The sequence below is a fragment of the Armigeres subalbatus genome, chromosome 3 (genome assembly GCF_024139115.2).
Source record: "Armigeres subalbatus isolate Guangzhou_Male chromosome 3, GZ_Asu_2, whole genome shotgun sequence".
NCBI lineage: Eukaryota > Metazoa > Arthropoda > Insecta > Diptera > Culicidae > Armigeres > Armigeres subalbatus.
Genome location: NC_085141.1, coordinates 52,660,538 through 52,683,508, shown reverse-complemented (window position 1 = coordinate 52,683,508; position 22,971 = coordinate 52,660,538). Strand labels below are relative to the sequence as shown.

Genomic DNA, 22,971 nt, shown 5'->3' with positions numbered 1-22,971 from the left:
CTGAACCCATTTACCGATGTCCACCAAATTTGGAACCCATATTCTCTGTCTAAAGAAGACTACATCAGACTGGGTAGGAGTGTCATAGCTGAAAGAGGGTATATTTATTAAACGAACAGTTTAGTATACCTTTTTATCGCATGGGTCAATTCAAACAAAATTTGTAAACACGTATTCTCTACCTAAAGGAAACTATTATAGAGCGGCTGGGAGGGACTTTTGGAATGCGGGAGGTTAGTGGGGTTGGGTATTGTTTAGAAAACGTCTTAATTTAAAATCCCTCTTATTTAGTTCATCCGAGGTTCTTTGACATTGTACAATGCTCCGAAAACAAATTGCCCGAATTCCCCAAAAATACCAAATCCTCGACAATAACATTTTCCCGGTAATTACATTTTCCGAAAAAGGACTTTAACGAAAATGATATTTCCCGAAAACGATACTTCCCGATACACATATTCCAGAATATGACATTTCCCTGAATGAAGCTGGGCATTAACATAACACTATTTGGCCTAAGGTCATTCGACATGAAGGCATTTGGGATGTTAATGAACAGCATCAGTAAAATCTTTCATATAAAGCATACATTTGGGTATGAAGCAATGATAATTGTTACCCTTCATCGGAATCATGGACTGCCCAGTGAAAAGCAATGATTAATGTATTTCCTTCTGGCATCCACCAACCATCCTGCTTCTTTAAATGTAGGCATTTGCCCGGAATAAGGCAATGGTGGGTGTGATCCCTTCTTTAAAAATATGCGTTTGCCCGGAATAATGCATCGGTTGAGGTTTTTCCTTCTTTAGAAATAGACGTTTGCTTGGAATATGGCTATTCAAACCCACGATCCTTTCTTCAAAATCAGTCAATGTTTCTAAAAGCCTTTTTCCAATCAAATGATGAAGTATCAATAAGTAAACACAATTACCCTGTTGAACAATTGGTTTTATCATTTTCAGATTGTGAAAAAAACTGCGAACCAAACTGGCAATTCCGAGCAAGGCCGGGTACATAAAGCTAGTTTTCTATAAAAGTTACTGTTTTCATAGTAATTTACATACAAACTTCATACTTACATAAAAACACTATTTTTTATGCGCCAAACACGCTAAAAACACTCATTCAAAATTTTCCACCGCTAGCTGGATTATTCATGTTTTTTATTTAGTGTTTTCTGCTTTCATAATTTTACACTTTTATGTATTATTATTTTTGTATCTTCTAGTTTTCATTTTATTATGATTTTATATTTTCGTATTTTTGTATGTTTATATTTTCATATGTTTATATTTTTATATGTTTATGTTTTTATATGGCTCACTGGTGACCGCCGATAACGATACCAGCAGAGAAATTCGGAGGCGCATAGTGGCTGGAAATCGTACGTACTTTGGACTCCGCAAGACGCTCCGATCGAATAGAGTTCGCCGCCGTACCAAACTGACTATCTACAAAACGCTTATTAGACCGGTAGTCCTCTACGGACACGAGACCTGGACGATGCTCGTGGAGGACCAACGCGCACTGGGAGTTTTCGAAAGGAAAGTGTTGCGTACCATCTATGGTGGGGTGAAGATGGCGGACGGTACGTGGAGGAGGCGAATGAACCACGAGTTGCATCAGCTGTTGGGAGAACCATCCATCGTTCACACCGCGAAAATCGGAAGACTGCGGTGGGCCGGGCACGTAGCCAGAATGTCGGACAGTAATCCGGTGAAAATGGTTCTCGACAACGATCCGACGGGAACAAGAAGGCGAGGTGCACAGCGGGCAAGGTGGATCGATCAGGTGGAGGACGACTTGCGGACCCTCCGCAGACTGCGTGGTTGGCGAAGTGCAGCCATGGACCGAGCTGAATGGAGAAGTCTTTTATGTGCAGCACAGGCCACTCCGGCCTTAGTCTGATGATAAATAAATGTTTTTATATTATCATATTTTCATATTTCTTTAAATATTTATATCGAATCAATATTAGAGCAACGCCTAACAATATACTCTTTGTCATCAACAGAGTATGTTACTGACAAACGCACCTAGCGACAAACCTTTATCAGAACCCGAACACAATATGTCAAGAATCATTTGCCTTGCATGCTCAGATATTTCCGAGAATACGATGCTAATTTTGTTATCATTGTTCGAATCTCGAATATTTCCATAAAAGCAGAAACTATGATAGCATTAAACCGAAATTTGCTCTAGAAATAATGCAACGGGCTGAAAAGTTAGCAACAAAATTGTCTTCTTTTTTGTTTCTGACAAATTTTGTCGGATCTTTGTCATTATTTTCTTTTATTTTTATTTTTGCCTTTCTCGTATACTAAGTATACGTAAAGGCTGTAGCATTGCTCCAAAACAAAACTTCTGATAGAAGGCTCGGAGACCCATAGTGTTATATACCACCCAGTCAACGCAAGATCGTATATGATGTCACATAAGATGTTAAAGTGGAGGCCATATAGGTACTTCCCCATACAATATGTATGTATATCGCCTCCACTTTAGCATCTTATGTTGCATCATATACGATTTTGTGTTGACTGGGCAATCGACTCAGCTCGACGAATTGAGGTGATGTCTCTATGTATGTGTGTATGTGTACAAAAAATGTGAGACACACTTTTTAGCACTTCGCATTATCCGATTTACTCGCAACAAGTTGCATTCGACGTGGAATCCTTCCATATTTGCTATTGAAAATTGGCCCAATCGGCCATTGCGTTCCGGAGTTATTAGAAAAATATTTATTTTTTTCAATTTTCCCCCCCTTGGAAAAAAAAGTTCAAATTCGTTTTTTTTTTTCAAAAACTGTGGTAGTGCATTTAAATAAACGCAAATAAATGTGAATTGATGGAAATAACTGAATCTATCTACGTAAAGTGCAATTTTGACCTGTGTTTTCTTGTGTTTTCTTGTTTTATATTATGTACACGAGAAAGACACCATCACCGCTAGGTGGATTATTCTGGGTTTTATACTTTCTTATTGCCATGTTTTATATTTTTGTGTTTAAATTTCTCTATTTTCTTATTTTTCCATCTTTCTTTTGTCATATTTTCAAAATGTTATACTTTCATAATACTTTTTATCTTTTTGAATTTTAAATTTTATCATATTTTTATGTATTCATATTTTTGTATCTCTTTTATTCCATTTTTTTTTTCTTTATTTCATCTCTGTGGCAAACACAACGCAGTGTGCCTGGCAGCTTTGACGTTTATGTCATATCACTAATATGCTGTGAGCCTCAATATTGATAAGAAAAAATATTGGGCGTCATATAACTTAAGCATATTCCAGGATGCTTTCTTTGTACTGGATGCGTTTGTGTTTGATTAGATTAGATTAGGAATCTAGAATATGAATATTGCGACGAATAACTCCAAATCTCGACTAGCAACCAAGAATTCTTCTTGGACTTAGAGGTTTTTTTAGCATGAGCATGATAACCGTACTGCAGTTATTTTTGCCTTTCTTTGTTCGTCTGACATCTGTGTCTTTTTTTCTCAGTTTTTTCTTGTCTCTGTCTTATTGTTCCGTGCACCATGAAGCTCTGGCTATCCGAAAGATGCTCCCTGACGAACCACAACTCAAGCACGACGCTACCCTACACCGATAATGACGTCAAATGCCCGTATGAGCAGCTGTAATATCCCAAACCCAAATCCCGATGCCGTCCATCCTGAATCCTGAACGCAATCTAACCTTGATTCGCCACAAGTATCTTGGTCCATGTCCCTCTCCTCTTACTAACTGTTAATGATAATGATACAGTTTGTAAATATCGTAAAGAGTCTCGGCTCCTTTAAGTGTTATACATGCCTGAGCCTGTCAAATAAACGCAATAGATAAAAAATGATGACCGTACCGTAATTGCACTAAGAACCAATGAGTGGAGCTTGGAAGTTGCTTCCCATTCTCAATTATTTGTCTGAGAACTCAGAATGTTCAATGGTCAATAACGGCACTAGCCACGTCCTTACGGTCTATAAGGAATGAAAAGGAATTTATTATGCAGTCACTCGCTCCCTGCAAGCCGAGGACACCTCTGCACTTGCCACGAGTTCCTGCTGAATTTTATTTTTAAACCAAAAATGAAAAAGTTACAATCGTGATTGCTGCGTCTGCTGCAAGATACACACACCTTTTATCACACCAAACTATTAAACGACAAGTTCTTGTAATTCGCCACATTTATGGAGAGAAAACCATTATGAAAAGAAATCGATCATTGCAGTTACGCTCAGGATTATAATCCTAAACGCGAAAAATGTCCATTTTCATGCAAATATGAAAAAATTGGCAATTATAACATTAAGCTAATTAAGAATAGATTTCGTTAAAAGTAAAAAGTTTGCAAGTTTATAAATAGTTCAAATGAAACAAAAAACATCTCAAGTAGGCACTAGATTTTCATCACAAATTCCTTATGCTTTTCTTCGTCCAACCTGCTGCGAATTATGCGATGCAATTAAAATCCCATTTCTTCCGGTTTGTTCGGATGATGGAGAGCCCCCAACAACGGAAGCAAAAGCAAAAGTGAATAACTTATCGTCGTCGTCGTCGCCGCCACCATCATCTCACAAAAGGCAAAGTGAAATACACAGATTTAAAAAAGAAAAAATCAGACCGCCAACCGGTAGATCAGAGGTGAATGGCGCTGCTGCTGCTGCGTGTCATGTGCACGTATCGTACAGACCATGAAACGATTGAGGAAAACTGCCAAAGGCGCTGGATTTTTATTATGACATTTTTATCGTTGCACCGTGGAGTGGTTTAATAAAACAGATGGTCAAAAATTTTCATCAACAAGATATTTTGGTGGATGCATAGATCGCATTACTTTCTTAGGTGAATCTTACTTTCTGTGACAACAGCGCAAATAAAGAGATGGTTGGATCTCTGGCTATGACGAAGCCTATTCTACACCCCGAGTAGAGCGCTGATATTCGCTTTCCATGTATTCTATCAGTTTGTTCGACTTTGAGTGATTTCTATGAACTACAACAAATTTCAAGTTCTGAGACCCTCCGATTTTTTTTGTATTTACGTTAATAAATTTAAGTTTTATTGATGATTCGAAAATACTGTTGAAAACAACATAATCACACAGATTGGGTTTTAAGAAGTGATCATTAGTGAAAGGTAATTTTAACCACTTTATGATGTTTTATATCATGTGCGGTCCTCGTTGGCTATATGTCTGCTGCCGCACGACAGGGGGTTCCGGCAGCCAGTATTATTATCATCGTTGGGCGTGGAGGGGTCACCTTATTTGTTTTTGTTTGTCGGGAAAATTGTGTCACAAAAGGGGTACGGTTGGGTGCGGTTCCCAGGAAAGTTCATCGGAGCAGAGCGCGCACATGTTGCTGGACGACACCGACAACGCCGATGATAGTCAGTCGGTAGCTGGAACAGTTTATTTTTTTTTGTGTTGTCGTGTGAGCCGGAGCTTTTTGAATGGGTATGGTTAGGTGAAGCCATGTCTTCGCGAAGAGGAAGGAAATAATTTCTTCGAAAAGATTATCTTGAGGTTGGAGTTCTGGTATACTTTGCTACTCACGCGACGTGGGGTTGAGACAAAGTGGTTCTGGGTTTCCTTGGATTTTAGCATGTGGTCATATTACTTTAAGATGAATTAATCCGCTGATTCCATATAATGGTACGCATTCAGAATAATCATGTCAAAGTCCAAACAATATTAGCATGATTCATTATGATTAGAAATATTATTAGAATGTTAGATTATTATCATGCTATTCATTATGATTTGTATTTACCCCACTTGTCAAGCCTTCTTGATTCTGGCAATCTGATCGAACAAATACTGCGTTATGTACACCAACACACTTCGCACCGGGTTTTGGTTCGCACTTTTTCAGTTCAAACGCGAATTCGATTCGTTAAAATGTTAGATTTCATGAAGAAACTGTAGAAATAAATCCTTTAAACTTTTGTCATTAGTTACAGTAGAAAGAAAGATGTAAATTGGAATACTTTTTCAGTATACCTTTTAAAAGCGAAATAAATGGGAACAATGAACCCCGTCTTTAAATTCTGTAAAATCACTCCATTTAATCACGCTTAAAAATTAAAAAAAATGGCTTTCCATTTAGTTTTCGCTGAGTGTCACCCGATCATGTTAGCTTCATGTTCATCGTTCTTCCTCCCCGAAAACATACGCGAAATATCAAACATAGCTTAGTGACGAACGTTCGTTCTTCATCATGGGAGGAAAAAGGCAACGGGGACCAATATCACGATTTCAAAAATTCATCTAAAAACGAACAAAGCTTGAGTGCTCTCCCGCTAGACTGAATGCTAAGGTGACTGCACCGGTTTTGTCATGGTTGCTGACTTGGTCACTTTCTTGGATAGAACTATAAAAACGATATGTATTTGATTGTTTTATATTCGTATACGACTGAAACTGATGAATTCTATTGTCTTGAAAATATTGATATTTTTTACATTATTTGGAAGTCGAGTTGAGCCAATTCGATTCAAGTACGAGCCACTGAAGACGGCCTCACAGTTGAGGTAGAAATATTTACGTATCGTCAAAGATTACAAAACGTGGAATCAAATGGAAAGTTCTTAACTCGTCTTATGACAGTTGAATATTTGTAAGTAAAACGTACAAAATTAGTACACAAACCCTAGTTCGTTCTTCCAATCTGTAGCAATTCAAGCAAAAGCGCCGTTAGCAGCGCAATGTATTTGGAGACGTGAAAGCATGCAGCATGCTGCATATGTATCTTTGGCGTATCTGGCTCAGTCGGTACGGCGAGCACTATAGAATAGAATGCGCTGCAATAGAAAACAGGATGTTCTCCCATGTGTCTTGTTGTTCAACCCACCCGGTGCACGCCGTGCCCCACGGATCAGTCTTCCATGCAGCCGTAAAAAGCTCAGTTGATTTCCCTTGTCTGCAGCTTTTCGTGTTCCATAAAATTCGTGATTCGTCAACGAAAATTTTCACGGAAAATGGGTTTGCGCGTACCTATGTGGCTGGATGCTTCTTGAATAAATCAAAACACAGTCACATCGTCTGTGGTGGGGGATGCCTGGAGCGGTTAATCTGTTGAAAAGGTATTGACAGGGGCTTCTACAGCTTATCTACTCTATAGCTAAACATAATCAAAACATGATATGGGATAATAATATGAGGGAATTGAAGTCGTGGTGTATCTCGAAGCTTGTTAGCCCATTAATTGGCTATGAGAAATATTCAACATATAAATTTATGAATGTATGGTAAAGTTTTGAATATTTAATTACTGTTCTGATAAATTAAGAAAATGTAAATTCTTTGAACTTTGAAATCAAGATAGTACTGAAGATGAAGATATTTTTTTGTGAAATGATTTCAATAATACCATACTCACCCATTTATTTCGTTGCATTGCTTTTTGTTAAATTAGGTTGTAATATCATGAACCGAAGGACAGATACTTCATCGAGCGCAGTTGCTGATGAAGCAAGTGTGAAGGAGCCAGACAATACTAAATACTCATCCTACTTGGTAGGCATTGTACAAAAATACATGTGAGAGGAGAGTAAGGGAAATTCGGGAAATGTTGAACGGCTAATTTCTTCGCCTATTGCTGAACGCACGAGTTCAACAATGGGCGACAAAATTAGCCGTTCAACATTTGGCAGATTCTCCTAGTTCTGAAAATGGATTGCGAGAGTTCGGCTACGTGCCTGGTGTTGGGAACTTGGTTTTCTCAGTACCCGCTAAGCGTATCGGCTAATGTGTATCGGCCGTAATAACAAAGTCCAAAGGACGATATTTTGAATAATCTTAATCAATCAAAGAAATTTTGTTTATTCCAAATCAACATGTCACATGGATTCGTCTTAGTTTTGACCGTTATTTCGGTTTCTCTGAGACTTCGGGAACCAATAACAAGGGTCAAAGAAGAAGAATTTGAAAATCTATTATTCAAAAAGTTATTCAAAAATTGAGGATGGGATTATTTTCTCTTTTGGACACTATTAATATCACCTGTCAGTTGACCATATTTCGAAGGGTCCTTTTGCTTTAATGACTTACACTGGGCTAGGGGTAAGGATAATGATGGTGTAGATTTATGATAAATTTGTCGTTTCATTCTCTGTCGTTTCAAACTCCATGTAGTCCGAAAAATGATAATTATAGCCGCAATTGACCCAGCGGCATTTCCGATTCCAGCAAACCAGAAACTTATAGGTACGAGCTCAATAAGTAAAGGGAAACTTTTGAATTCACGATGGGCAGTGAACCCTGGTTATCATTTCTCAAGGCACTTAAATATTAGCAAAATTTATCCACAATATAAAAAACATGTGCTATCAAAGCAATCAGCTAGACTTTACTAAGGTGGCGCAGATCAGCGCTGCGTGCCACCAGTTCTCTCTTTCACTCTTCCGCTGTTCTTATGCAACGCAAATAGTGACGTCAATATTTGCGTTGCATAAGATCAGTGGGAGAGTAAAAGAGAGAACTGGTGGCACGCAGCGCTGATCTGCGCCACCTTAGTAAAGTCTAGCTCCTTGCTATCAAAGTAATATATCGCCTCACTTTACCATATGGCCCTTCTGCTTCCGATGGCGGCTCAACCATTTTAATTTGGATTTGTTTAACCAACAAAGTACAACAGTGCTCCCAAACCACTAACAGACCCATTCTCAAATTTAATTTTTTTTTATTCGAATAGATCCGACAGTGATTACGACCATCAACCGATTAATTTCAGAGTTGGACTTTTTTAACTCTACAATCATCCGAAATTTGTACAAGAAATGTCACGATTTTCGAATCCCTCTTCTCCGTGATGTATTTTGAAGTAGGTTAGTTCCTTCATTATAGTGCTAGGACAAACATGGACAGTATGAGTTGTTAGGAATGATAAGTGAAGTGAAGAACCTTCAACAATTGTATGATCTTCCAGCACATTCTGGATGTTTTTACAGGTTTCATATGAAGATCCAAAAATGCCCACGACTCTGCACAATGGTTCGAGCGCAACCAAAACCTCAAAAATCAAAATTCGTATTTCGGTCGGAATTATATTTTTCTCATTTTATAGAATATTTAAGTGGTTAAAATTCAAAATTTGAAGAAGCTCTGTTGAGTTTTGACTTTGTTACATCATTTTTAATTGAATGTGAGTATTGATTTTCAATTAAAAACGCTGTTTTACAAAGCGTTTAGATCAGCTTCGTACGGAACGGATTCAGTTACATCGCTAACACCAATATTATTTCAAGACTGCGTCATCAGGACCTTAAATAGTATGTCTTTGTTGAACATAGGTGACAGAACTCATCTTTAGTTAACTTTAGATACCAAATAAATTAACTTACTTACATTAGATTGAAGTGTTTCAAAAGTATAAGCGCCGATGAGTGCCTGTAATGATTCTATGCTCAATACAAAGCTTAAAGTAATTGCTTTCCAGTAATCACTATTTTGTTTTGCGAAAAGTTGCGATAAGCTGTTTTTAACGTTTTAGTTTGAAATGCGCGTAGTATTTTTCGATCTGTTTCTAACTGAAACCTTACAAATGCGTATTTTAGTTCGCAAGAACCTTAATAATGTCGTCTTTTTTTTAATTATATGAATAAAGTTGAATCAAACGTTGAATAAAATAATAATATTAAAAACATATGTAATAAAAGGGATTGTTTAATGATGTATTCATTTGTATACTTTTATTTGAATATTTTATTGCTGTTTTATGTGAAATTATTGGGTAGATTTTTTACCAAATTGGCTAGAAGATATCGCACACAAAGTTTCTTACTTCCAAAACTTTCTCCTGACATCCGAGAATCAATCAATTTTAGATTTTTTCACATGAATTTTATTGTTGGTCAATGAAATAGTAGGTACTAACCTGTACTAGTAGGTAGGTAGGTACTAACCTAACTAATTTTATGGCAAAGGAGATCGTCTTTGTAGTGAAAGGATCTGTTTTCAAGAACCGAATTTAGCAGTAAAATAAACAACAACACACGCAAAAAAGCGTTCATGAATTCGTGAGCTAACGAGTTCACGGTGTATTTTTTCATGAACAACAGTCACGGATTCGGGAATACAGTCACGTTTTCTGGAATATTCTGGAGAACGTGACTGGTGTTCCCGAGTACATGAATTAAATCACGGTGTATTTTTGCTGGTTTATGAATTCAGGAACGCTTTTTTTTGCGTGCAACAACAGCAGACTAAGGCCGGAGTGGCCTGTGCTGGAGACGACTTTCTCCATTCAGCTCGGTCTATGGCTGCACGTAGCCAACCACGTCGCCAACGTCGTCTGCGGAAGGTCCGCAAATCGTCCTCCACCTGATCGATCCGCCTTGCTCGCTGTGCACCTCGCCTTCTTGTTACCGTCGGATCATTTTAACCGGATTACTGTCCGACATTCTGGTCATTAGTCTTCCGATTTTCGCGGTGTGAACGGATGGTTCTCCCAACAGCTGATGCAACTCGTGGTTCATTCGCATCCTCCACGTACCGTCCGCCATCTGCACCTCACCATAGATGGTCATGGTACGCAGCACTTTCCTTTCGAAAACTCCAAGTGCGCGTTGGTCCTCCACGAGCATCCTCCATGTCTCGTGTCCGTAGAGAACTACCGGTCTAATAAGCGTTTTGTAGATAGTCAGTTTGGTACGGCGGCAAACTCTATTCGATCGGAGCGTTTTGCGGAGTCCAAAGAACGTACGATTTTCTGCCATGACACGTCTCCAAATTTCTCTGCTGGTATCGTTATCGTTATCACCAGTGAGCCCAAGTACACGAATTCTTCAACCACCTCAATTTCGTCACCACCGATACAAACTCGTGGGGTGACTTACGTTATCCTCTCTTGAGCCTCTTCCTATCATGTACTTCGTCTTCGACGTGTTGATGACTAGTCCGTTTAGCTTTACTTTTCAGTCTGATGTAGGCTTCCTCCATCCTCTTAATGTTACGTGCCATAATATCAATGTTGTCGACGAAACCAGACTTCGTGAAAGTCGTACCACTCGTGTCAATCCCTGCCCTTCGTATTACTCCCTCCAGAGCGATGTTGAATATCAGACACGAAAGACCATCACCTTGCCGTAACCCTCTGCGCGTTTCGAAGGGTCTCGAGAATGCCCCTGAAAATCGAACTACGCACATCATCCGATCCATCGGCGCCTTGATCAACCTTATCAGTTTATCCGGAAATCCGTTTTCGTGCATTAGCTGCCATAGCTGGTCGATTGTATATCAGTAAAATACAAGTGAACCGTTTGTTTGAGAAACTGCATATGTAACATTTTTGGCCAAAATGAGATTTTTATATATTCTGAATCCTCGTCCAAAAATAAGCATCATGACAAAAAATAAAATGGCTACATGGATGACAATAGTAAGTACCAAACGATGAAATATAAAATGTTATATGGTCATAATAATAGGGAAAATGTTCCGATAGTTGTGGGTGTTCCTATAGTGTTGTTTTTACGCAATTTACGTATTTAACGCAGCAACTCATATTGTCTATCAATTTGTTAACCTGTCATTATAGTTTAATTGCTCCATTGTTGGGTTTTCTACCCTATATATTATTTGTAGATTCGTAGTAACTTGGTGTGTATTATCCATTTATGATGCACGTTGGATGATTAGCTGGAACAGATTTTGTTTCGGGAGCTTGCCAGTTGTAGTCCTAATAGACTGTTAACAAGGCTAGGCTCTCCATGTGAGATACTAGCAGACGACTCAAGCTATGCTGCTCACTAGTACACTGCGGCCTGGGTTCGTTTTGTGATCAAACCGATTGAAAAATAAAAAAAAACTCGAGAAAAAATATTTTAAAAAAAGTTTGAAGTTATCAAATAATCAAGAACAACAGCTTTATACGTTCTATATGAAGCAGTAATCGTTTTAAAAATATGAAAGAAGCCATGATTTCACTTATGGAAGAAATATTTACAAAATAATAATAAAATATCATTGTTCCTCCGGATAACGGTACCTAACTGCAGTCTATGTTGACAATAGGTGGTATTGTTGCCATGTTTAATGTTCTTTAAGGAGATATTATTGTTCTGTTGAAAACAAAAATTTCTGATTGTTTGTTACACTCTAAAGACCTATCACGACCTGTAGAAAATTCCAACTGCACAGTAAACAATATATTTTCTATCTGATTCTGTTATAAATTTATAACAAAATATGTTATTTTTGTGATGTGATTGAAATAAAATTTGAAAGCTTTTTGTTTCAAGTAGTGTAATTTTTGATAGAAATTTAGATATTTTGACAACATCCCGCTCCAAGTTTCTAACAAATTGTGTTATAGAAATTTAGTATGTCATAATAACATGTGTTGATATAATTTTGATATGATAATGACCTTCTACTCGGGTGAGTCTCCTCTATTTTAATGCAGATGAGTACGTGTCCAGTTGTTTTGCAATTGCTATGATTATGATTATGTCGGAAGGAATATAGACTAGTTTGACCAAATAAACACCGGACTGTGTGAATCAGCTCACATAATCCTCTTTCAGAACGATCAGAAACGTGTTTTGACTGTCAGTTATGTCAGTCACATAGGATAGAGACTTTTATTTAAATATCTCAGTGTTCCTTAACTAAAATCAGTGTTGGTAGAAGCATACTCAAATATCAATCATCGAGGCTTCATGCACGAGCTAACTCGCTTGCGATTCTGTAGGGAGGGCATCGCGCTTGAGTTTTTCGAACAGAATAGCATTGCTTCGGCCACTCACCGAAAAACTGATGTCATACTGATCGCATACAAGGCGACAAAAGGTCGAAAGGACAAAAAGTCGAAAGACAAAAGGTCGAAGGGACAAGTGGTCGAAAAGGACAAAAGATCGAAAGGGACAGAAGGTCGAAACGGACAAAAGGTCGAAAGGAACAGAAGATCAATAAGATCAAAATTACACAATTTTTAACAAATATTTTAAACTCATTCAGTAAGTACAACTAATGGATGAATGTTTGGGTTTTCTAAATGTCACATCGATCGATCCAAATGGCACACGCCCATCAAATATATCAGGCGCGTCTACGTGGCTGCGACGTGCACTATTTTGACAGATCGAAGTGACATTTAGAAAATCTTGATATAGATCTCATTGAGTGCATTTTATTTAATTGTTAAAAATAGTGAAAAATAAAATGTAGATTCGCAATGCAATGCCGACTGTATGGGACAACTCTGTCTCGTCCTTTTTTGCATTTCAACTGCAAGTGGCTACAATTTAATGTCAAACACGTGACTCATTACCTTAGCATATAGGGTATCTGTTCCATTAACATGCTCCTATATTAACAGCATTCGCAAAACAGGCAATTTAGGCTCAATTTGTGTCGTGTTTTGTTGTTATCCGGCGTGAGGCTGAACAAATCACAAAAATTAGAAATAAAACAATTTGCGCACCGATTCTTTGTTTTCGAATGGTATTGATTTGGGTACATGGTATGAATGAAAGAAGCGTCAACCCTAGTCTGAAAGATGCCGAAACACTTTGCTGAATAAAGTATGTTGCTGGAACGTCTACAAAAAATGTTATAACGCTTCGAAGATTAATTATTCAAACCATATGGAAGAAATCAGCAGAAATCAGCCAGCACTACCAGGCAACCTATGGTTGTATTCGGACAAAACCCTTCTTCCTGCTAGTCCCGATTTTTTTTATTTATTTCTTTATTTGATAGGCACTCTGTGTTATTTAACCCTTACTGTGCCGAGATTTACTGTGGTATTCTGCTGTACAGAATCCACACATAATCTTTTTTTGTTCGATTGCCATTTTATTTGGGTAACGTTGGAGGAATGCCTCCGATAAGTACAAGCTGTCAGTCGTCATCAGGCAGCCGTGACGGAAAGCGCATACCCCAAACGCCACCGTATGGGCTGTGGATCCGACGACTGACGAGGTTTGGTGAAGGGGCTGGGAATCGAACCCATGATTATCCGCTTGTAAGGCGAACTTGTAGCCAACTACCCTACGGGACCCCCTGTTCCGATTTTTATGTTGAGGATTGAAAATATTGCAATCAACAGACCAATATGATAGCTTTTGTTTGCAATACTCAAATGAATTCATGGAAAAACTGTTACTTAGGTCCTTTTGGAAAGTTAAGCGAGAATAAAAATCGGGACATAAAGGAAGAAGGGTTTTGCCCAAATACAACCATAGGTTGGCCGGTAGTGCTGATTTGCTCCATATGGTTCGAATAATTAATCTCGAGGCATTCGACGAGGAATCCTGTCCAATTGTTTCCTATTGAAAATTTGCCGGATTGGACTATGGGTTAGGAAGTTTGGCGAAAATACAAACGCGTAAAAAAGTCTCGCCCATTTGTGAGACACTTGCCTTCTACCGATTTGCTCGCAACAAGTTGCATTCGACGGGGTAACCTATCCCATCGTTTTTGATTAAAATTTGACCGGATCGGACTATGGTCTCAAATGTTGTGGACAAAACGCGTAAAATAAAATTAGCTTTTTTAGCACTTATACCAAGGATTGAATTGGAAAGAGAATGAAAAAATCTCTCAATTATCACCTCTGTATACATTTACGATATGTATTATACCGTGAGAGACTTTTTTTTCGCAAGCTGTCATTATAAAGAATTGATTTGGTGGGCTTTACGCCATGATAATTTTATTTTAAAGCTCTAATCGCGGGGCACTGGTTCTGGTGATGCATTTCAACTTGTTTACTTTACCAATTCTGTTTTTTTGCACTTGTAAACAAGTTTGATAAACTTGTTTCCATGGCTTGTAATAGTTCGAAACAGTTTTTGCCTCTTTTCTTATCGTTGTTCGTTATCTTATTAGAGCGATTCCAGCAAACCCTGATTTATACTCATCATATTTGCCTACAATACTATTTTAGAATTTTCTTGTAAACATTTTGGCATCTATATCGCTCGAGAAAGGCTCTGATACCGCTAGGTGCATTAATCTTTTTTTTTAAATTCTGCTGGCAATTCTTCTGAATATTCACGAGAAATAATTCTGAATTTTCACAAGAAATTTTTCTGAATATTCACGAGAAATAATTCTGAATTTTCACAAGAAATTTTTCTTAATTTTCACGATTTTTTTTCCGATAATTTTAGAGAAATTCATCTATTTTTCATTCTAATTTTTAAATTTTCGAAACTTGTTTTGAATTTTTAAATTTCTGCAAAAAAATTAATTCGTTTTTACATTGGATGTCATTCAGAATTTCCACGGAATATTCTTTTGAATTTCATTAGGATTATTTTAAAGTTTCCAGGACAAGTTATTCTCCGTTCCTTTTTCTACTTCTTCTCCTTCTTCTTCATGTTGGCATTACATCTCCATTTGGGACATTGTTGCCTCTTAGCTTAGTTTTCATTAGAGTTATTTAATGCAAGGTTGCCATGTCATGTTATCATTTTTTCTAACACGATGATACTTTTACGTCTTTCACATTTCATCATGTCAAAAATCTCTCTTTCAAACACCGTTTAATAGTTCTTTATTGCTGAGAAGTGAGATTGCTATCCCAGGGCCATGTTAACGCATTTGATCCATGTTTCGAGTCATCTGTAAAAAAAGACAGGAACACCGTCTTCGACCAAAGGTCGTACAAACTGAACACTTAACACCTAGCATGAGACAACGGACAAGACACATAACACCCAATGGACCAGTGGAGAGTTTTTCGATCACGAAAAGTTTCCTCCTTACCGGGGCAGGAATCGATCCCACACTCCATAACACATGTGGCTAGACAATTGACGTCGCTCGCCGCACGGCCGCGAAGCCCACAAAAAAGTAGGTATCCTAGACTGGAATTAGTAAGATTAAAAATTTAGGAATTCTTGAGTTTAAAAAAAGGTAATTTAACAATAGCAAGGATTTTTTTTTGGGAATTTTAAAGTTTAAGATGTTGGGTGTTTAAGAGTTGTATGCTCAGGATTTTTGAATTTGGGAATTATGGAATATGCTCAAGCTTTTGCTCAAATAATTCCGGATAATTCAGTTCTGATTCTGTTCAAAGCTGCTAAAGTCGTATATCCCACATTAATTAGTATCTCCTTCTTCTTCGGATTCCTACCTGTACTGGTCGAGAATCATCGGCTGCAAAACCATCCGCACGCCCAATTATATGGTCCTCCTTTTGTATGGTCAGCTTAGGTGCCGAAGCATCCGTATCTCCTGCCAAAGCATCATCAGCTGTCGCCTCCCCGGCTGAGGACAGCAACGCCGGACCATGTTCTTGCACTATATCAGATTTCACTATCACTACGGCCGTTGTCAGCGCAAAAAGCGTCACTAGAAAGGCCAGTCTCGTAGTCATCATCGTCGTTGTGGTGCCTTTGATCATTTTCATTTTCGTTTCGCTCCGGTGGACGCCAGTAATCGAGTTAAAAAGCGAGCACTAGCAGAAAAAATATCAAAACAAATTTTCACCGCCCTTGGAAATATCAACAACAGTAACAACGAGATCCTTCTTCGCGCACCTCACTTGAAATTGTAGTGAAATTGCATTTTTAGCATAGCGTGCACTTTTATTTCTCTTTTCACTGCACCTCACCGGTAGAGTCCTCGGATTCACTTGATTACCCACAGGGCCACTGTGAAGGCTGTTTCTATATACCAATTCACTTTCTTCAGACTCGGCTTCTATTTTTCTGGCATTGATCGTTTACCTTCTAGTCTTCGACTAGCTGTGGGGCGCTCACACTCCAATTGTTGGCATAATTAATATCTCACTAGTATATCACTATCCAATATTTTTCTCCCATTCACTCTCTTCGAGGTTTATGCCGCCTCGACTGCCATTAGATCTTAGTGGAGCATAACCAAATCCATTTCACGTTCACTATGCACATTATTGCATAGCCACCGCATAACCAAATGGCTATGAGTTTCTCGTTTTCCTTTTTGTTTTGTTCAAGCGCCAAAACGATTTTCACCTCCACCCACCGCCACCTAAACGGTTGGTGGTCCCTGGCGAGAGGGAATCTGAGCTGTGGTCAACGTTTCTTGTGGCTTTCAATTTTCCCGCCCGATTCACTCCATCATCACCGTTTCCAATCCCTCAGATGGAACTTTGCAATACGTACTGATATTTTTCACTGAAATCCATACGAAACATCGAATCGGACCTAATCCTAACAAAACTGGAAAGATGAAGCATCACAACGATTGTAGTTTTTTTTTGTAAGGTTCTCCACTAACCGCGTGTTTCGCCTAAGGCGATTACGCGCCAAAATCAATCGCGAGCGCAAAACAGAAAACCGCCAATTCTGTTGTGGTTTCTGCAGAGCGAAAACGGATTTCGTCTACCAGGTACAATGTTTGGCAACCGACTAGTCGGCAGCAGAGGGCTGCGAATGGTTCGAAGCCTACCAATGGATTTCGCCGACTGAAGCGTGCTCACAACAGCACCGTGCTGTGCAGACTGGTCGCCGCCCGCCGGTATCTGGGCACGATATGCACAGGTGGGATGCTGCGTCCGACCGAAGGCTCCGTTGGACCACATTGACTGATAGCTCCGGCCGACAGCACGACTGACGGCACAGTGGGACTTTTTGCGTATTGGGTTTTGGTTTTTAGTTTTGACGCTGGATATCAGTTGAGCTTTATTCAAGTTTTATACTATGACATAATTATATATAACTATAATTAGTTGTGGCATTCGTAAGTTATAATAGAAACAGATCATCTGACATAATTGCTAACCAAGAGCCAAACAGCATGATTTCTTTCAATTTTTTTCATGTTTATTATGTTTATAATACTTTATTTTTATTGCTCGAGAAATCCTTACGAAACTTCCTAAAAAAAATCCAGTCGAAACGCCTGTGATTTTCTTATAAGGTTAGGGGTTGTACACTTATTACGTAAGCATTTTTTCTGGGTTTTTCGACCCCCTCTCCCCCATGTAAGATATATAGATATATTATTTCTAGATTGCTTTGAGAATAGGTCGTATGTGCAAAAGAGAGGCTCTCTTTGTTCACGCTCTCTTTCGCTTGTACATAAGCTAGTTTTGCATATTTTGCCACATTTTCACTTCAGAACGGTAGACAAAGCTATAATCTTTAGATATCTGCCAAGAAATCTGAAGTAAACTTTATTATAGATCTGTAATAATCGAAAGAGAATGGAGGCAAAGAGAGACTCTCTTTTGCACATACGACCTATTCTCAAAGCACTCTAGATTTATATTAACGTAAGATATTGACCAAACCCCGCTTACGTAATATGTGTACGCCCCCTTAAATGTTAGACGTTCCGAGCTGTGCTGGAACTTGACAAAATTAGTTTACTGAAACTCATTAATATGTTGGAAATTCTTGTAAAATTCTTCTCTATGTGTAAAACATTTATCCAAACTCCAGCAATCCTTTTATAAGCCAAGGATTTTAATGAATTGGAAGCGAAAGTATAGTTTTAGATTACTCCGTAGAGTCTAATGAAAAACTATTACTGTTTTGGTATTTTAAAAAAGAAATTCAGAAGTACTATCGATTCATATGTTCAATGAAATTCCAAGATTTTATTTATATTCAATTCATACTCATCGTTGTTGTGAAAACAGGGCAGCAGGGACTACATATATCCAAGGGCTTTAGAATCCCTCTCCAAGCCACTGCGAGTTGTGGAGCTCACCTGGGATGTATGCCACTCAACAAGCCATTCAACAAGCACCAACCCAAATCCTGATGTTGGGTGGGACGCTAAACAGACCAGACACAAAAACCCTCCGTCGAGGCCTGAGGTTTGCGCAGCCCCAATAAGCCGCTTGTAAAACTAATCATTACGCTCGACATAAGAGATAATACGAGTCTATGCATTCGGCGACGACTTAATACGACGAATATAGGACCACGATTTGTAAGTTACAACCGTGATCTTATATTCGTCACTTATGTCGTTGCCAATTTGGAAGCTCAAAACATTAAACTACAAGTTGCTAGGTTTCGCAGATTGCGACATGATAATCTACGATCCATTACATCCCCGAAACTATGACGTCGTTGCGCTGCAAAGAAATTTGCTGGACTGGACAGATGGTGTAGTAAAGCAGGCATCAAGAAGCTTCCAAAGCTGTGGTATCAGCAACGAAGTGCTGAAAAAGATGCGCCAACCGCTTGTACAGATTAGTAATCAAACCAGATCATATGCATATGGTATCAAATGTCAACGGCCAACGATGCAGCCTTCTGCGGAATGGTAGTTCGAAGCACTTTCTGCAAGCGTGTCATCCAGCAGAATTTCATTTAGCCTAATTAAACGTTTGATCGAAAACGGTTAATAGGCTAAAAGTTATTAGCCGCGGCCAGATGAGTGGTTTGTCCAAAGAAGCCATTTAGTCAAACAAGTCATTTGGCCGAAAGAGAGGTTTGGTGGAAAAGACCAAAATAACGTTTCACTGAACAAGTCATCTGGCCCAAAAATGACATTTATTGGTTAAAAGATTTCGACCGAATATGTAATTTAGTTGAGAAAGTTATTTAGTCGAAAACGTAATGTGGTCGAATGGCGAAAAGGTTGTTTAGCCAAACAGGGCCACAGGATCATAATCCCGAACGCAATGGAACGGAACGTTATCGTCAAGATTTGACAATCGTACCGATACCGTCATCGTTCCGTTTCATTGCGTTCGGAGTATACGGTCGAGAATGCCATTTAGCCGAACGGATCGCTCCCCAAAAGGGTCATTTGGCGGAATGGTTCATGTAGCCGAAAATGTAGTTTTGCCGAACGGGTGATTTGGTTAAAAAAGTTGTTTAGTCCAGACGTTTCCAATTTTACTTTCCAGTTCTAACATCTGACATCTCATTGTGAAGTGAGAAAAAAAAAATAAAAAGCGAAATATGTGGATAAACTCTCAGATGTGAAACTGGTTTCAGGGATTAGCTGTGGTCCTATATAATATATATGGATGCCTTATAAAAACTATTTGACCGACTATTTCGATCGATCGAACAAGTCATTTGACCGAAAGAGAGGTTTGGCTAAACTGTTCGGCCAACAATTTCTTTTGGCCGTAAATGACTTCTGGCCGAACGGGGATACGACCTTGTCCAAATGTCCTGTTGTCGAACATGTCATTGTCCATGCGTGCATACATTCTAACCCCCACTGGCTGACAGGGATGTTGTAGAAATTTTGAAAAATGAGCAACTTTCCTCACTAAGGCGTGAGTTTACTGACGCGTGAGTAAAAGTGGTTCAACTCATATGAGTGAGTGAGTGAGGATGAAACAAGTCATGCTCACTCATTTCCCAACACTGGTAGAAAAAACTAACTGTATTACAGTCAGATTTTGTCCGGGTTCTAACTTCCGGACTAAATATGATTGTAATACAGTCAGCAGCTCCAGTGACCCTTTTCAGGCTTCCTTGTATTTCATGACAGAGCACAAACAAATTGAAACAATCTTACCAAATCTGTAACATCAGAAACCAGCTGGAAACCGATTTCATAACTTAGGTATGGCGAACCTGAGGACTACTTTGCGATATTCCAAGGTCTGAGGTTGTATGTTGCAGTTTTTTTTTATAAATTTCGATTCATTTTTTACAACGAAATTATTTTGAAAATAATTTCATGTGAATTTAGGCAAAAAGTCACAAGAGACATAAAAAATGGCGGATTAATTTTTTTCCTTCGACGTACGCTTGACCGAACAAGTCATAAGACCAAATATGTCATTTGGCTGAAAATAAGAAAATTATTTTGAGCTTTTAGTGGAATGTTTTTCTCTTTACTTGTCATAAGACGAATTTGTGTAATTCACACACTGAAGACGGCCTTACTGTTGAGGTCGAAATACGTATCTTCTGTCAAAGGTACAATAAAGTGGTGGAATTAAATGGAATTGCACAAACTCGTCTTATGACAAATGGCTTAAAATGTTATTTGGCCGAAAATGTAATGCCGAGCTGGTTCTACTGTCGAAAATGTTTGACCGAACAAGTCACAAGGAAATACAGTCGAAAATGTCATTTGGTCGAAAAGATCATACCGCCGAAAATGCCATTTGGCCGTAAATGCCAGTTGACCGATGCAATGATTGTCTAAATTCGAAGTATTGTTCACTTTGTACAGATCGTTTTGAAGTATGTCGTTATATCCCAGTGACGCAGTGCTAGGGCTCAGAAAAAATGATGTTAGAAATTTGACAAATTTTACTTTTGACGTTGACTACCTAATCCTATTGAATCTTCATATGTATTGTAAACTTGGAAAAGCAGCTCTATAATATGTCTACTTTCACGAGGAATAGTTTTAAAGCAATATAGCACCATCTTCTTCTATCCTTATACATAAGCTCTTTGGCAATTGCTGTATCCAGATTTAAGATATTAATGGAAGCTCAGTCCTTCCATTCTGTGAGGCATAAGTTCAACTATTGAAGTTTTTAGTGACATAAAATATAATATTTCAAGCTCTATCTGGCAAAAGGGCGAGTGTCGCAAAAGAGAGTTCTCTTTGTCGACTTCCCCTCTTTTAAATAAGAGTGACAAGCAGAGGATTTATTTGCGGTTTATAGCCTCGGAATGCAAGTTTTTATTGTTGTCCATCTTTCTGAGGTGATAACCCTAGAAAGAAATTCACTGCATGTCGCTTTTATTTTAAAGCGGGTAATTCAACGAAGAGAGTTCTCTTTTGCGACATTCGCCCTTATTCCAGATAGAGCTAGTTTTCTCGTGCCTATGATAATAGGGGCGTGGCTGTATTGATCGATTTCTCTTAATCGATTTTTTCAATCGTTAATAGCTTTCGTTACAACAATGGTTGTTAATTCTGGTGGTCCTATATCGTCCCGAACCACAAAATCAAATGTAAACTGTTGAAATTCGTTGCATTCATGAGAAGAAATTGTCGATGAAGAGGGGTCGATCGGTGCAGTTGCGCCCCTGTGATCCTTAGCGCGAGGTTTGTTTGATAAGTTTACTTGATTTCATGAAAGGTAAAGTAATCTGTAGTTGCCAAACATTTGATGGCTTTCTCAATCATCAAAGTTTTTAAACAGATTGTGTATATAAATGCATGCCAACAGAATTCAGTAAATATTTTGACCTCTAGTGCGTTTTAGAAAAAATATCGAATCTTGGGGTTTAATCGTGCGCGCGTTTTAAAAGGATAAGTTAAGTCAAGTTTCCAATTTTCAACATCTTTTATCATACACTTTGTAAGTTTTCTATCCTCACAATTGTCATTAGATACTCATTGTTTGAACCTTTTTGTGTATTGCGTATTTAGTACCGGGCTATTTCATGATCAAATTTAAATTGTGTATAATTATTTAGAGTAGGGGAGGTGATTCGGTTATGAGCACCCTTACGTATCTTTTGACAGAAAGCAGATACTGTTATTCTGACATCTGTCATTCATTTGCTATCCAAACACGATGTTTTATGCAGAATACCAAACTAGATAGACACCTCTACTTTGAACTATGAACAAATACATTTTTTTCTACATAAAAATCAACACAAAAATTTTGTTTGACCTTTTTCAAAGTGTCATAAAATGGTGTGATTGAATTGATTTAGATAAATTTAGTCTATTTTATAGTTCAATAACAATTGCCATCAAAATTTCAGCTCGATAATTTTTTTCCTCACTTTCCTGAAACGCTGCTAAATTCGGTTATGGGCACCTTATTTTTATTGACAAATCGTTCGATATCACTGAGTTTATCAACAAACATATAAACAAAGTACATTCAAAGTTAATTGCCTATATGCCGGGTATTAAGCCACCCGGAGTGGAAATTAATTACTATTTCTGAAACTTGATTATGCATATGTACAACATGTGATAGATTTAGTTCGGAAAAGGTATTGGAGGGTAACCGCCCCTTCGGTGGGGTTTGATCCCACGACCCCAGTTCGCATGACAGGTGCTTTCCCTACATTTCCACTCCGGGTGGCTTAATACCCGGCATATAGGCAATTAACTTTGAA

The 22,971-nt window shown here is 38.4% G+C and overlaps 2 protein-coding genes across 2 annotated transcripts in view; one reads left to right on the top strand and one right to left on the bottom strand.

The window, feature by feature from the left end:
• LOC134219144 (uncharacterized) overlaps positions 1–17,439 on the bottom strand; it is a 116,743-nt gene extending 99,304 nt beyond the window's left edge. Inside the window, exon 1 of the mRNA XM_062697841.1 lies at positions 16,098–17,439. Within this exon, the coding sequence (XP_062553825.1) occupies positions 16,098–16,373 (276 nt within the window). The 5' untranslated portion in view covers positions 16,374–17,439. The remainder of the gene's footprint in view (positions 1–16,097) is intronic.
• LOC134219406 (actin-histidine N-methyltransferase) overlaps positions 1–22,971 on the top strand; it is a 264,258-nt gene that overhangs the window by 111,488 nt on the left and 129,799 nt on the right. The gene's annotated exons all lie outside the window — the stretch shown is intronic.